At 37.3% G+C, this 18,035-nt stretch overlaps 1 protein-coding gene across 3 annotated transcripts in view; it reads left to right on the top strand.

The window, feature by feature from the left end:
- Positions 1-3,294: 3,294 nt before the first annotated feature.
- hpo (serine/threonine-protein kinase hippo) overlaps positions 3,295-18,035 on the top strand; it is a 514,540-nt gene continuing 499,799 nt past the window's right edge. For all 3 annotated transcript variants that reach the window (XM_067152280.2, XM_067152278.2, XM_067152277.2), the window contains exon 1: positions 3,295-3,487. In XM_067152280.2, coding sequence (XP_067008381.1) covers positions 3,474-3,487 — 14 coding nt within the window. In that variant the 5' untranslated portion in view covers positions 3,295-3,473. The remainder of the gene's footprint in view (positions 3,488-18,035) is intronic.

Here is an 18,035-nt window from a genome sequence, read left to right as displayed (position 1 = left end):
TAGGTGGTGATTTCATATGTTATTTTGCGTAGTTTTAGAATTCACATCTCTTATTCTTATTATATTCTTTACAGTCTCCCGTTTTTATTTACAGTCAAAGTTTTTCTTGTATTTTATTGTGAGACGTGGTGTGGTGACCACGGGTCCCGAATTGAGTCCGGCATTGGTGCCACTTACTTGTGCCAGGCTCCTCCTCTAATCTTTTCTGTTCGACCTCCCTTCGCCAACTCGTGTTCTTTTCCGACCCCTACGGTATTAGAACATTCGAGGCCTAAAGCGGGTTTTATTTTCCCGTCTTTTACGGCTCTTCCCTTTTTCTTTGCCGATATCTCCATTCGTCAAAGATTCGGACCTTCTTTCTTCCTTCTTCAAGTTGTTTATTATTCATCATCTTCATTAACAGGGGATAGATTTCACATTTCATTTTGCGTAGTCTTAGAATTCACAAATCTTATTCAGTATTTTGTATATATAAATATTTTATTGTGAGACGTGGTTTGCCGACCCCAGACTCCGGGATGAGTCCAGCATTGGAGACACTTGGTGCCAGACTCCTCCTGTAATCAATCAATCAATCAATCAATCAATCAATCAATCAATCAATCAATCAATCAATCAATCAATCAATCAATCAATCAATCAATCAATCAATCAATCAATCAATCAATCAATCAATCAATCAATCAATCAATCAATCAATCAATCAATCAATCAATCAATCAACACTGATCTGCATTTAGGGCAGTAGCCCAGATGACAGAATTCCTATCTGTCGTTCACCTAGTCTTTTATTAAATAATATTGCAAAGAATTTCGAAATTTATTGAACATCCCCCTTGGTAAATTATTTCAATCCCTAACTCCCCTTTATACAAACGAATATTTCCCACAATTTGTTCTCTAAATATATTATCTTTATCTTAATATTGTAATCTTTCCTACTTTTATAAACACCACTGAAACTTACTCGTCTACTGATGTCATTTCACGCCATCTCTCCACTGACAGCTCGGAACACACCACTTAGTCGAGCAGCTCGTCTCCTTTCTCCCATGTCCTCCCAGCACAAACTTTGCAGCAGTCTGGTAACGCTAATATCTTGTCGGAAATCACCCAGAACAAATCGAGTGCTTTTCTTTGTATTTTTTCCAGTTCTCGAATCAAGTAATCCTGGTGAGGATAAAATAGCCTACACTGGAACCATACTTCAGTTGGGATCTTACCAGAGACTTATATGCCCTTTCCTTTACATCCTTACTGAAAATCCTGTTTCCAGTCATTCGACCGGGTCAGGAATGGAATGAATGAGGCCCCCATCTAGCGATGAGGATAGGAATTCTGCCGGCTGCCGAAGCCTGTCGTACTCCTCTGGGGCAATGATTAATGACTGACAGGTGAAATGAAGTGTTGCTGGCATGAAAGATGACAGGGAACGCTGGAGTACCCTGGGAAAAGCCTGTCCCGCCTCCGCTTTGTCCATTACAAATCTCACATGGAGTGACCGGGATTTGAACCACGAAACCTAGCGGAGAGAGGCTGGCGCGATGCCGCATGAGCCACGAAGGCTCCTTACATACGCACTACAACCGCTAATATCCTCATAACCATGTGCAGAGATTTGTACTTTTCATTTACAATTCCGTTTATGTGATTACTCCAGTGAAGATATTTCTTTATAATGTATTAACAGATTGGTACTTACTGTGATCCCCATAAGGAACTTTCACCAAAGTTCAGGGCTGTCGACAGTGTTTTTTTTTTCTTTTTTGCTATTGGCTTTACGTCGCACCGACACAGATAGGTCTTATGGCGACGATGGGACAGGAAAGGGCTAGGACTGGGAAGGAAGCGGCCGTGGCCTTAATTAAGGTACAGCCCCAGCATTTGCCTGGTGTGAAAATGGGAAACCACGGAAAACCATCTTCAGCGCTGTCGACAGTGGGGTTCGAACCCACTACCTCCCACATGCAAGTTCATAGCTGTGCGATCGTAATCGCACGGCCAACTCACTCTGGTATTGCACTATTAGTAGCTCACGCAGGATTTCGAAATGTGAACAATTTCCCGCGCCGACTAGGCCTACATTCCCTCAGCGACAGATTTTGATACCTTCAAAAAAAAAATCAAAAATCGAAATCTTTTTATTTGCAAATGAGGTGTCTACCTCGGTGGCAAATGGTACACTAAAACACATTATTGTCAAGCACTAATTTTACTAGAATACAATATTATACAATTTACGCTAACATTTTTTTTCTGTTAAACACACAGCTCATCCTCAATAAATTTATGTTGTTTACAACATTCTACTTATAACAATAATAATATCCTGTACTTACAAACATAATCAACTTATATACAGGATGTGGAATTACTTCAAATAATACTATACAACTGGTATACGATTAAAATTAACATTGCATTTATTTATTTTTTACCCATTCTGGAACGTACCGGTAAGTAGCATAACGACCTGCTGCGTCATAACCAGAGCCCCTTTTGCTACCACTTTTCAGAGTTCCTGAAGGACCTCCCCTGAAATGAGGTCGTGTCTCTTCATAAACGGTTTGAAAGTTGATGTAATATCTCTACAGTCTAACATTTCACATGACTGCTCGGAAAACCCACCTCTCAATTTATCATTTCGTATTCCTTTAATGTCTTTTTATATCAACCCGACTGGGATATTTTTTTACCTCCCCTGAAATGAGGTCGTGTCTCTTCACAAACGGTTTGAAAGTTGATGTAATATCTCTACAGTCTGACATTTCACATGACTGCTCGGAAAACCCACCTCTCAATTTATCATTTCGTATTCCTTTAATGTCTTTTTATATCAACCAGACTGGTATATTTTTTGTTAGAAATATTACTTTATTTCAACACTTCTGCTGTAATTCCTGTGCCTTAGACTAAGAAATATTTTTTCACTACATTGGACAAAGGAATGCATTTATTGAGTAATTGTTAGGCTGCCTCATTATCATCGGATGTAACCTCATCTACCACTGCCGGTGTTATCAATTTTAAAAGACGCCTTTGCGGAATTCATGTTGTGCTATCTAAACAAGCGAAACGGATTGCGTTATTCTCTTGTTCTTGTAGCATATGAAATTAAACGCTACGCTATGTTCGTTGTGTACTACCAATATTAACGTGCACTCTAGACAGCGTTAATACTCCATTTCCTTCCAAGTTTTCGGTAGACATAGTGCTTACTTAACAGCTTTACTTATATACATCTATTCATTTACTGAAATTTTGAAAGACTTGTGTGAGGAATATTGCTTATGGAAGTGTAAATAAAGGAACTATCATTGAGTTTAGGATGGCATCACTGTATAGCAATCATGGAGGAGTGGACGTAACATTAGTCGGTGAAGTTATTATTTTGTGATATTTAACCTTAACCAGGATGAAAACATAAGTTAACCACCCAGTGTTTAGGTTAAAGCTGGATATAGAAACACATAATGTCTTCCAAAAGGTGAGCAGTAGGCTAAGCCGTGCTTGAAATAACCCTTGCATTACTTGTATTTCAGCCCACAACCTTTTTTGAGAGCTGTAACAAGTGACACAATCGGTTAAGTTTCTTGTAAGAAATTTTGAAGTTTGTTGTCTCGGAATTATTTTAGATATGCTGTTGGATTTGTAAGGGATGGCGTCATTAAACTGTCCTCTAACAAACGAATTTCATTGCATAATGTGCTGCATAAATGATATAATTAAGAGCACATGTATCTTCAAGGTAGCCTTGAATTTTTAATTTCTAATCTGGTGTTTAGAGATTTTACTACCATATACTGTTGTTTATGCCTAAACGTTGCTCAGTAAAAGGTTGTTTGTTATAAGATTTTTTCCCTCCTTTTTTTTTTCGCGATTATTATTGAAATCACTTCATTTTCATTAGTACGACGTTGTGGACTGTTTTAATCATAACCTAATGCTTATTATTTTCGAAATATATGTTTTTATTGTCATGCCATGAAACCTCTTATTGAATTTTGTTTTATTTAGATTAGTCAACTATGAATAGTCGAGAAAAAGCAGCGTTTCTTTTATTAACGTTTTTGTTTAGCTACATTGGCTATCATTCTGTTGACAGTTATTGAAAATTTTAGTTTATTTGTTTGCGAAGACATTTTATTATCCAGTACACTTAAGCAATTGATGTTCTTGCTTGTTTTCCTGTTCTACCATGTACTGCTTCACTTTCTGCAGGTTATTATATAAGAAATAGTTATTGTTTTATTTGCATATTGAGACTGGCATCAAAACATGTTCACTTTGACTTAATATGAAAGCCCTATAAACTTTCTTTTTGAACATCCTTTCCTCAGAGAGCAAAAGATCAATGGTGCACTAACGTTTGAGTTTCTGATGTTTTTTTTTTTTTTTTGAGGTTATATTGAAAGATACGTTGATGTAAATAGATCATACAAAAAAGATAAACAGTGAAAGTGTGAAGACTTTCCAGTTGAACACCATTTATTGTCTAAAAATAAAATTATATATTAATCCTGAAACAGAATTCCATTTTATGTCCATCCAAGTAAAAAATAGGAAGGAACCTGATATGATTGATTGCTCAAAAAAAGAATTAGCATATGGTAAATTATTGTATGTTCCCCACATTTAATATTTTATCAGAATTCATTTTACTTCTTATACAAATGTAATTCACCTCCCATGTAAATACAAACCCTGTGGATACCCACAACAAACTTGTAACCACAGGTATACTTTTTCTGAGAAACGTGTGCCTACAAGGAACTTATACAATACCATGCACTCATCCTTTTTTTTTTTTTTGAGTGATTGTACATGATTTAATTTGACTTCTCAACATAAAATTCACGCCTTACCCCTTAATGACTGATAGTGATCATAATTTTAGAGGAAGTACAACCGGTCAACCATCCTCTCTTCTCTGAATGACTCCTTCATTTAAAGTATGGGAAAACTTGGACATTTATTATGTTTGTGAAAATGATTATTTTCAAATTTAAACTGAGGTGGATTTCTAGTTGTAGTGTAGTTTTGAGAAATAATCACTGACACATGGAAAGGTCTTCAGAATATATGAGATTAGCTTTTGCATTTACAGTATTATACTAAATTAATATATCTTACTAGAGGACTAACTTGTATTAATACCGGGCGAGATGGCCGTGCGGTTAGGGGCCCACAGCTGTGAGCTTGCATCCGGGAGATAGTGGGTTTGAAACCCCCACTGTCGGCAGCCCTGAAGATGGTTTTCCGTAGTTTCCCATTTTCACACCAGTCAAATGCTGGGGCTGTACCTTAATTAAGGCCACGGCCGCTTCCTTCCCATTCCTAAGCCTTTCCTATTCCATCGTCACCATAAGACCCTATCTGTGTCGGTGCGACGTAATGCAAATAGCTCATCATCAATTTTATTAATACGGTTCTAGGAGCTTTTGTTACCTAGACTCTTGGGAAATAAGATGACATTTCTCTTCAAATCTAGTGTTTATATGTAGCCTACCTCTGTAATATTGTAGAGTACATGGTAATTTTCCTATGCATGTTATTTCATACCTAGGAAACATAACTGATCGTATTTTTAGTTGCGTCTTGATAGTGTGTGAGGTCTTCTTACCTTCACAAGATAGGCTTAAATTTAAAAAACAATCTTTGATAAAGATAATTAACATAAAAATAACTTGTTTTCCTAGTACTAATTTTGATGGAGAATCTCAGGTAAGATCCTTACATTGTGACATTATATAAAATACAGCAATGATAAATAGATATTGTAGCGAGAGAGGGAGAGTTTTTCTAATTTTTAAATTGGAATTATAATGCTATAGTATCCACATTAAGGGAAATTTTGTATTAAGAGATATTTTCTCCAGTAAAAAAAAAAAAGATGCCATTGACCACTACTTTCAAATGACGGGCTGAGTGACTCAGAAGTTAGAGCTTAAGTTTGTGGGTTCGATTTCTGCTCAGTCATGGGGTATTTGGAAGTGCTCCAATATGCCAGCGTTGTGTTAGTAGATTTACCGACACTGAAAAGATCTGTAAGAACATTTCTGTCATCTTGAGATCTCCGAAAATTGTAGAAGTGGGCCTAGTTTGTGGGGCACAACATCAATAACGTCATTGTTATTATTAATACTTTCAGATCTTTGACTTACCATGCTGAGAATTAATATGTATTAATAACTTTTTTAAAACATTCTGTTCCTAAAATAGTAAGATTTTTTATTTTTACAAATTTGCTTTACATTGTACTGACGGAGATAGGTCTTATGGCGACGATGGGATAGGAAAGGGCTAGGAGTGGGAAGGAGGCAACTGTGGTCTTAATTAAGGTACAGCCCCAACATTTGCTGGTGCAAAAATGGGAAACCATGGAAAACCACCTTAAGGTCTGCCGACAGTGAGATTCGAGGCCACTATCTCCTGACAGCTACGTGATTCAAACCGTGCAGCCATTCGCTCGGTAGTAAGTTCTCTCTTGACTGATGTTTAAATGCAAATGTTCGGGTTGCCGATGGTTTCCATGTGGTTAACAGAACTCTCCAGCATCTGTTATGATTGATAGTAGTGATACCTAGGGCAGGCAAAGATATTGTACATAAACTCTGCTTATGAGGTCATTTGTGATGTTATATTTGATTAACTGGATTAAAAGAAAATTAACTCATAGAACTTGTTAGTATGGAATTATTCTTTGACAGTACACAAAATGAGGTTGATAACCTTGATATTTAGCAGCAACATATCCTCTTTCTTCTCTTTCATGTAGAAAACCTTGCCATTCTGCATTGTTTTGTGTATCAAAATGTTTGTGCAGGTTGATTTAAAACTGAAGGGAGAAATCCTTTCATATGTGATAGAGGATTATATCTGGTTAAAGCAGTTGATTTCATTTTCTTTTTTTCTTCTTTCTCTCTTCACTTTTAAATACAAGTCCACAACAAGATCTGATAGAGGGAAATCTAGTGCTCTGTGTCCCAGAATGTTATGTAGATCAAATTAAATTGAAGTCTGGGTAAGAAGGTGCTTCATTAGAGAATCAGTCGGAAGTAGATGATGTCCACACATTTTCATCTCGGCTTTCAGAGCTTGTATTCTTTGCAGTATACAGTGTACATTATTAAATCTGGACGGAACTGTATTTTATATTTAGTGCATCTCAGGAATGATGATAACCTATTTATACACACAATTTACCTCACCTATTAACAACGTTTTCCATTGCCAAGTGGTTTTCAATGTCGCTATCATGATATCTCTTTCAGAATGATACAATTTGAATCTTCCAGTGGTAATTTTACAGTGCTGTTGTGGTAATAAGTTGTAGTTTATATAAATAAACTGTATAATGCTAGATTTATTTTTCTTCTGCTCTTCTAATGGTTTTTAGTCTATATATATTAACAACAGGCGAGTTGGCCATGCGGTTAGGGGCGCACGGCTGTGAGCTTTCGTCTGGGAGATAGTGGGTTCGAATCCCACTGTCGGCAGCCCTGAAGATGGTTTTCAGTGGTGTCTCATTTTCACACCAGGCAAATGCTGGGCCTGTACCTTAATTCAGGCCTTCCAACTCCTAGGCCTTTCCTCTCCCATCGATGCCATAAAACCTATGTGTGTCAGTACGACGTAAAGCCATTAGCAAAAAAAAGAAAATATATAAATATTAAATAAGAATTTTGTCTGTACATTGCTCAGAATTTAAAAAGAATGGTATTTTTGTATCGGTCGTATCCACAGTAACAAGGAAATGCACTTTTTAATTTTCTGCCATTTCTGTCTGTATGGGCATCACGAGAAAATGACTGAAGAGAATTGAATGAAAATCAGTATGTAAAGTTGGGGAATGATTCACTACAATCTACGCTATAAATAATTTTATTCATGCTGAGTGAAATGATATTTTAAAGGAAGGCCTAAAATTTAATTCTTAATTAATGGTGCTATCGATAAATACTACATAACTAAAGTTATATAGAATTACATTTCCGATCATTTATGTCTTCTACATTTTTGCCATACCAGCTGTGATCACAGAGATATTCGTAACTTTATATTTTTGTTGCCAAGTCCATGTCAGTGCCGAACCACGAGAAAATGGGTGAACAGAATTTAATGAAAATTGGTATGTAAGTCTGGGAATAAGGTGCTACAGTCTAGGTTATAAATAATTTGGATTCATGCTGGATGAAATGGTAGTTTAGGGGAAGGTGCCTGAAATTAATTTTCTTAATCACCTAGGCCAATGTTATTGGTCCTATCGAAAAGTATTACATACCATTACAAAAGTTATAGAGAATACAAGTTCCAATCATTTATGTCTTGTACAATTTTACCATATCGACTATGATAATAGAATAATTAATTTAGACTTTTGTTGCTTAGTCCACATCAACGCCAAGCACTGTTAACATGGAATTATTGTTTAATAATGTTAACTGGCAATGGTTTTTGTCATGATAGTCTTAAGGTGTAAAAACTACAGGGTCATTGGTCTGCATCGACAAGGAAAAATATGAAGATGATTATAAAATATGAAAAAAATTGTAAAGGAACGATTGGTCGAATAAGACAAGAGGGAGTCATGAAAAGAGGACTACGATCTTTGCCTGCTGCCCTCAGTGTCTCTGGTTCAACACCCGGCTAAGTTGAGAAATTTTAATTTTTAATAGTTAATTGCCTTAGCTTGGGGACTAAGTGTTTGTTCTGTTCCCAGTATTCCTGAAACTCACTCATCACACCCAACACTATCCTCCACCTCTCTGAACCGCTGTTTCCCTTACATGGCAGATGCCACTCATCCTCGTCGGAGGGTCTGCCTTACAAGCACTGAAGCAGACTAACAGAGCCATACAAAATTATAATTATTATTAACTAGAAATTAACTTGCAGTCTGTGAATATGAGTTGAACACTTTACTTCTGATTCTCCGAGACTGTTGTATTATCTTATAATGAACGTGAATTGATTATTTAATGTCGGAATTGGATCACACAGAGACTGTGAACCAATAGTACTTTGAGTCAAATGCTCCCAGACATACTTACAGCTATAAGGGTATCGGTCAGTGAGTCGTCACTGATCTGCATTTAGATAAGTCGCCCAGGTGGCGTATTCCCTATCAGTTGTTTACTTAGTCTTTTCGTAAAGGATTTCAAAGATGTTGGAAATTTATTGAACATCTCCGTTGGTAAATTATTCCAATCTCTAGCTCCTCTTCCTGTAAACAAATATTTGCCCCAAATTGTCCTCATGAATTCCAAGTTTATCTTCATACTTCCTACTTTTAAAAACACCACTCAGATTCACAGTTGAGGCACTGGCCTTCTGACCTCAACCTGGCAGGTTCAATCCTGGCTCACTCCGGTGGTATTTGAAGGTGCTCAAATATGTCAGCCTTATGTTGGTGGGCCGATGACCTTCGATTTTAGGCCCCTTTAAATAACAAGCAAGCAACCTTATGCTGGTAGATTTCGTGGCACGTAAAAGGACTCCTGTGGGACTGAATTCTGGCACCTCAGCGTCTCCGAAAACCATAAAAGTAGTTGGTGGGAAGTAAAGCCAGTAACATTACTTATTGATATTAAAAACACCATTCAACCTTATTCATCTACTAATGTCAATCCACACCATCTTTCCACTGACAGCTTGGGATATACTCCATAGTTGAGCACCTTGTCTTCTTTCTCCCAGGTTTTCCCAGCCCAAAGTTTGAACGTTTTCATAACACTATTCTTTTGTCAGAAATCACCCAGAAAAATTAGATGAGATGAAACTCATTGGTCCGTATTGACTGTAATTCACAAATAAGAAAAATGTTGATTTATCCACCTATTCAATATGTGAGATAGATACAAGTTACATCAACATTGTAGACATGTTTCAACTCTCTATGGCCATCATCAGCACATTCTGTCAAGACAATGAAATAATAAACAACTTGATTAACCTTAAAAAAAAAAAAATCTCTTTTGGAGAATTACAGTGTTCAGGGTCTGTAAGGCATTAAATGATTAGTAATATGGTGAATTAAGAACACTCTTCCTTATAAAAGTTATTTACAGTTCTGCTGCTAAAATAACTTACATCAGCCATTGACTAATGTTGTTGGAACTATGAACGATACCAGTATTACGTACTTCGTTTCAACTTCTATTCAGTAGTGAGCTGCGACTCTTACTGGCCACATCACACGCGCTGCTTCACCGAACCATGAGGTGAGGGAACTTTTCCTCATCAAATATTCTTTCCTTCGCATGAAATCTTAGTTTTTTTTAAAGAGCTAATCAATACATTTTTCTAATTTTAGGCATTACATTTACAGGGTATCGGCTCCACCACTTTTAGAAGATTAGTTACCATACAACACTCCGATCTGGATTTGACAGTAGTATTAGAATCGACATCTAAACAAGAAATATTAACTCCTGTTATTAGATTTTGAGAGTATACATCCAAAGGGCCAATGACCTTAGATGTTAGGCCTCTTTAAACAAGCATCATCATCATCATCATCATCACTGTACTTCCAAAAAGATAAGCAATATTATGCTATTTCATTCATAGTTTCAAGTCAGTGCCTGATTTTAACAATACCAATATCCAATGTCCGTTATTGGATATTATAAATTTTCCAGCTAACTCATTCCTGGTTGCCAGCGTTTCGCCCCAGTGTGTTCAGTTGAGCTCATCAGTTGGTAAATAGCACACCCACCAAGACGCATGGCTAGTGCATACCGTGGAGGCTACTGCGTAGGCTACTTGGAGCCACCGGCAGTTCCAATGCACTATGAGACACTTCGTCTCATTTTCAAAAATTGATGCCTGCCTGGCCATCAGATGATAAAGACATTGATTCCCATAGGGAACCTGAAATATTTATTCTAATGAGTAAATTAATAATACCTATATAGTTGGTCCATTATTGGACATTATAAATTTTCCAGCTAACTCATTCCTGTTTGCCAGCGTTTTGTCCCAGTGTGCTAAGTTGGGCTCATCAGTTGGTAAATAGCACACCTTCCAAGACGCATGGCAAATGCATACCATGGAGGCCACTGGTTAGGCTTATAACAAACCATGTATTTTAGCAGCAGCATTGTGAAGAATGTTTTTAATTCACCATTTAATGTCTTAATATTTAAATTATAGACACTGAACACTGTAATTCTCCAAAGGAGATTTTGTATCTTAGTCAAGTTGTTTATTATTTTATAGTCTTGATATAATGTACTGTTGATGGCCATAGAGGGTTCAAAAATGTCTACAATGTTGATGTAACTTGTATCAGTCTCACAGATTGAATTATATAGTATTGAATAGGTGGATAAATCAAGTTTTTTCTTATTAGTGTTCACCCAGAAGAAAACGTGCATGCTTTTTTGTTGTTGTTGAGTTTTTCAGTTCTTGGATCAAGTTATCCTCGTGAGGGTCCCATACACTGGAACCATACTCTAATTGTGGTCTTATTAGTGACATGTCCTCTCCTTTACATCCTTATGGATGAAATCCTACAACCTGTTTTTCAGTCATTGATCGGCTCAGGGATGGAATGACTGGAGCCCCATCTAGCGGCGAGGATAGGAATTGTGCCGGCTGCTGAAGGCTGTTGCACTCCTCTGGGACAATGATTGATGACTGACAAATGAAATGATATTGGAGAGTGTTACTGGAATGAAAGATGACAGGGAAAAGGTAGAGTACCCGGAGAAAAACCTGTCCCGCCTGCACTTTGTCCAGCACAAATCTCACATGGAGTGATCGTGATTTGAACTACGGAACCCAGCGGTGAGAGGCCGACGCGCTGCCGCCTAAGCCATGGAGGCTACCCTTTACACCATTACTACAACCCCAAAATGCCCTCATAACCATATGAATAGATCTATAACATTCATTTATATTCCTGTTTATGTGATTATCCCATGAAGATCTTTCCTTATATTAACACCTATTTGTAGGTACTTACAGTGATCCCCCATGAGGTACTTTCATCCCACCAAGGCAGTATTTAAAACTGAGAGGACTTTTTCTCTTGGTGAAACTATCGCCTGATTTTTCACCGTTTACCATCGTACCATTACCTGCTGTCCATCTCACAATATTATTGAGGTCTTTTTGCAGTCTCCGACAATCCTATAACTTATTTATTACTCTGTATGCCTAGTGGAATGCCCGCCGCCACCCCATTGATTACTGGATCAGATGAAGCTTCACCTACTCTAATTCTCTGATTTCTATTTTTTGAGAAATGTAGCCATTCATTTTTAATAACATTTTTGTCTTGTCCAATTTTTCCCATTTTCATCTGTAGTCCCCCATGATTTACCTTATCAGAAATCTTGGATAGGTCAATAGCGATATTTTCGCACAGGGCAAATGCGGGGTTATGCGTTAATTGAGACCACGGCCGCTACCTTCTCTGTCTGAGCCCTTTCCCATCCTTGTCACCAAAAACCTTGGATGTGTGTGACGTTAAAAAACCACTAGCAAAAAAAAAGTCAGTAGCAATATAGACCATTTAGCCTGAATCTAAAATAATAATGATGTGTGAAAGTGCAGCTTTGCAAGAATTAGATTCTTAATTTTATTCTTATTTAAAAATAATGTGATAGAACTTCAAAAAATATACCCAACCCCTTACTTACTTACTTACTTACTTACTTACTTACTTACTTACTTACTTACTCCTTGACGCTACGGTCCTTGCAGAACCTTGGTCTCCGCAACAATCTTCTTCCAAAGCTCTCTGTCGATTGCCTTGGTCCTCCATCTTCGGACTCCCATAGTACGTAGATCAGCTTCCACCTCTTCTATCCATCGCTTTCTTGGTTTACCTCTACATCGTCTTCCAACTGGATGCCCCTCCAGCACTTTCTTAGGTTCTTTTGTAGTCTTCTGCTTTTCCCTGGCTGCAGTAGGCTTCTCACATTCCAAGTCGCTAATACCAATCCATAACCATTTCCTCGCCTAGGTCGTTTATCAATTTTATCCGTCCGGTTTGTTCTTATTCTTTGCGGCTTCTCAACAGTTTTTTTTTAAATTTCGACCCTATGCCCAGCTCCCAACCTGGAGGACCAGAGTATCCCTTTTAGCCTGGATCATCACCTTTGCCCTGTCAGGCAAGGGAGGCCCTACCAGTAGCTAAGCTACCGCCGGCATAGCTCTCAGGATCTTTTGACCACACAAGCCCCACCACCACAACAAGGTAAAGATACCATCGATGGGGTACCCAACCCCTAGACCCTGGATAAACATTGTGGTTTGATTTATGATTTATGAACCTCTTATAAACAATCTTTCTCTAACTAGAAAGGTGTAGCTTTTATTAGTAAAGGCATTAGTTGTTGTAACAAGTTCACATTAGAAACCTAATTAGAGAGCTTGGTGGTTATTTTTTGTTGTTGTAGTTATAGTTCTGAACCATTACTTATTCCTGGTAGTTATTAAACCCATTTTGAAATGTCTGAAAGTTGTATCATTGTGTGATGTCTTTGCTATTGCTTTAGTAGTACACTAGACTGAAATGTATATCTCAGCAGTTTAAAGAAAAAAATGCTGATCGACCACTTGGATTTTTTCTATCACAGTTTTTTTAACAGAACAAGACAGTCTTGCTATTTTCCAGTGAAGTCAGAATCAAGTTATTTGCCCGGTAAACAGTTTGTTATATTTATTTATTTGCAAGTTGCTTTATGTCACACCGACACAGATAGATCTTATGGTGACAATGGGACAGGAAAGGTCTAGGAGTGGGTAGGAAGCGGCCGTGGGCTTAATTAGGGTACAGACCCAGCATTTGTCTGGTGTGAAAATGGAAAACCATCTTCAGGCTGCCGACAGTGGGGTTCAAACCCACTATCTAGTTAATAAGCTCTTGGATGGTTTATGAAATTTTAAATATTTAACTCATATTGACACTCATCTGTTGCTGCATGTATCACTATTTACTTCAGTATTTATGGTGATAATTATTATTTTAAGAGGAATTACAACTGGGCAACCAGCCTCTTACCACTAATCGGAGTTAAGAAAGAAAGAAAGAAAGAAACAGACTTTCAGTACGGAAAAATGAGGATAGTCTCCTGCAAGTTAAGAAAGAAACCACGAAGTGCGTGAAAATGAAATAGTCCTTAGGGCTTGCAAACTTAATACTGAGTGGGATTAGAAGATAATGAGTTGACCAGGGGAGATCAGATAGGAAAGTTGAAAGTATGGAACATCGTACAAATACTGTTAAGTTGAAGCTATACCACGTTCAGCTAGGGTCTCCATGGCGCCAACTCATGCTCCCAGGTTGAGAGCCCCCTGGAAACTTCATTAGACTGACTGCACAATGTAATTGATTAGGTACTCGTCTTCTGTGCCTGAAAATCCGGAATCGAATCGCAGCACATTCGGTTGACATTTTTACGTGCAAGAAGTCTGCGTCAGCAGAGTTAGTGGTAGGCCTACATTAATTTCTAATTCCTTTTCTTTGCAGAATTCCAGAACTCTGGCATATGTCTCATATAACACCACCACATCCTCTGGAATACAAACATATTATAGTCAGCGGTGGGAAGTGTGACCAGGAAAAAGTAATTGGGCTCAATTACAGTTATTTGAGAAGTATTTTATTCCATTACAGTTACAAATTACTTTTTCAAAAAGTAATCAGTAAAATTACAATCACTTTACAGAATCACTGATTTTTTTTTTTTGCTTGGGATGGAATAATACAAAAGTTTGCAAAGAAAAGGAATATACCACTTCATTTCATGTGTATGGTTTTTTCTAGAATAGAGACATTAAGTGGCTTTTCCCATCATTTTTATTTTAGTTAATGGCTTTTAGCATTTGAAATAATTTTCCATTTACTTTGCAAATAAATTAATTGGTTCTTAAAATTCTCATTGCTAATCCTAGACGTCTTGAGGGGGAATCTTTGCATTTACTGAAAAGATGCCATACTGGGGCTTGAAGAAATACCCGTGTTTAATTTTAAGAACATCTTTGGAAGTACTGGAGAGGTAAGAAAGTACCTCGTCCAGAACTAGTGAAGCTACTGGTTATGCTGTAGTGAAACTGAAAAAGTTATCTTCATCTGAATTTATTTTTTCACATTTCTGCTTCCATGTGATGTATATAGAGTACCAGAATGTAGTTATTACTAGAGACAATTACAACTTTTTCAAGTACTTTTTAAAAACGTTCAAGTACAAAATTACTGTTGTTACTATTAATTTGATTACTTTTACTCAATTACTTCCCAACTCTGCATATAGTAGAAATACAAACATAATGGGATTTTATTTGTTTAACATCCCTTCAATTGCTGAAGATTTTAAGAGAAGCCATAGTATCAGAATTTTGTCCCACTGGAGCTCTTTAAAATGCTGGAAGCCAATGTCATAGTGTTGTCATATTTACACACCCTAATATGCCAGGCAATCTGAGCCAGATTGAATCCGTTATCACAAAGAACAGCTGGGCTATAAATTGTCGACTTAGCCTCTGAGATTGGCTTCTAAAATAGGTGATCTTTACTTTAACAAGTGTTGGTTTTGGTCTTCAATATTTTACAAATGAAATAATACTTCTTTTGACACTTTGTTTATAATTTATAGAAAATGTACCTGTTGCTTTAATTTTATATTAGCTGAAGAGTCAAGAGAGATTTCCAAGATAATCCACTGCATTATACTATTTACTAGTATGAAGCTACAGTAAGTCTGCCCTCAACAATCAAAATTAGTATGTGAAATGTAATTGGAAAATTTAAATTTAAATGAGCATATTAGGAATAAAAGTTACACGTCTCATGCCACGTGCATATCATTTTATAGAATCATTAAGAGTATTATAAAATGTCCTTATATGGGAGTTGTACTTCAATGCCTATGGATCTGCAAACTCGTTAGAAAGCTGCGTATGGTTGTCTATGGTTGAACACGGACTGGAGTGGAGAGATTTATCCAAACCATATAGAAGTTTTGTCCAAGAGACTTCAAAAGGCTGAATTTAGAGAAAATTGCCTTCAAGAACAAATTGTATGTCAACATTGCTAAATCTATTCATGGAATAAAACATATTCTTCCTGATGCAGATCCCATCAGAATTTTCCCATGAACAATATTACTGTCTAGCTGTCCAAACCGGTATCAGTATTGGTGAAGAATTATAATGCATCCAACTTCTTTGTTTAAATTGTGAGATGGCATTTCTGAAGGATGAATCGAGTTAAGCATTCAGCAGGATAGTATACAGTACTGCTTTATTAACATTGTATCGCATTCTACGGAGTCAGTGCTAGGTGGATTATTTTTATCTCCTTTGAAATGTTCGGGATCTGTTGGATGATCATCTGCTACTTTTGCAGAAAAATTTGATTCTCTTTTGGACGCAAAGAAAACTCAAATAAACCTTCGTTAAAAACGTATTCATGTACAAAATACATTTATCATGTTACAAGCGCACGCATATTCAACAAATCTACACAAACTCACAAAAACCTCCTCGCATGTTTTCCGTCTTTCCCTGGCATTGTCATTACGGCGCCTTACGCACATAGCATCCTTTTTTTTTTCTTCTTCTTCTGATACTTCACAGCAGCCATCGGACCACACGGCACATCCCAGTTGCCACACTCAGTATAAGAATCTTTAACATCTTGTAAAATATTTTTTGAAATCACCGGACTGAGTGACTCAAGACGGTTGAGGCGCTGGCCTTCTGACCCCAACTTAGCAGGTTCGATCCGTGCTCGGTCTGTTGGTATTTGAAGGTGCACAAATACGTCAGCCTCGTGTCAGTAGATTTACTGGCACATAAAATAACTCCTTTGGGACTACATTCCGGCACCTCGGCGTCTCCGAAAGCCGTATGAAAAGTAGTTAGTGCGGCATAAAGCAAATATTTATTATTATTATTATTATTATTATTATTATTATTATTATTATTATTATTATTATTATTATTGGTATTATTTGAAATCTGGTTTTGTGAAACCTCAATAATGTTTTGTTCTAGTTCTCCATTTCCAAGATTTAGAAGCCATTCACTATTTTGGGATTATAGCTTTTACAATCCTTTTTAATTTAAATTCTTAATTTTGGGCCATGGTGTAGAATATTTTTAACTTGACTGAGCAGGGATCGGGAACTTCGTAGATAAATCCTGTTGGCACTGACATTTGAAGTTGTTTGAAGTGGTTCAAAACTTCTGCAGTTAATTTGACTAATTTTAAACTTCTGTCATTTATATGTATGTTTCTGATTTTCTTTGCTCAGTGCATACCTTCCTTTTTGTTCCAACTCTTTTCAACACCTCAATAAACTCATATCATAATGCAGAATTCTTGCATTTACTATAAATCTCATTTGTTGATCAAGCAATATGGCGCCCATTCGTGTTAATAGGCTTTAACTCTGGCAGCACTTTGTGATGTGTTCTATCTTATTCTGTGCTAGTCGGTAGGATAGGATTGAGTGAAATTGTAGGCCTATGTTAGCACAGACTGAATTCTGAATAGCATCCAGCAGAATGGAACTCAGTGATATATATATAAAAAATCCAGTTTGTATTTGTTATGAGATATAATTGTAAAAATTGTCTTATTTCACAAAATTTAGGAGTGATGTTAATTTATTTTCTTCCGGGCGAATTGGCCGTGCGGTTAGGGGCGCGCAGTTGTGAGCTTGCATCCGGGTTCGAACCCCACTGTCGGCAAGCCTGAAGATAGTTTTCCGTGGTTTCCCACTGTCACACAAGGCAAATGCTGGGGCTGCACTTTAATTAAGGCCATGGCCGCTTCCTTCCCATTCCTAGGCCTTCCCTATCCCATCGTCGCCATAAGACCTATCTGACCGAGCTCGATAGCTACAGTCGCTTAAGTGCAGCCAGTATCCAGTATTCGTGAGATAGTAGGTTCGAACCCCACTGTCGGCAGCCCTGAAAATGGTTTTCCGTGGTTTCCCATTTTCACACCAGGCAAATGCTGGGGCTGTACCTTAATTAAGGCCACGGCCGCTTCCTTCCCACTCCTAGCCCTT

Source organism: Anabrus simplex, chromosome 8 (genome assembly GCF_040414725.1).
Source record: "Anabrus simplex isolate iqAnaSimp1 chromosome 8, ASM4041472v1, whole genome shotgun sequence".
NCBI lineage: Eukaryota > Metazoa > Arthropoda > Insecta > Orthoptera > Tettigoniidae > Anabrus > Anabrus simplex.
The sequence above is the reverse complement of the archived record's forward strand: the minus strand, read 5'-3'. Positions and strand labels throughout refer to the sequence as shown.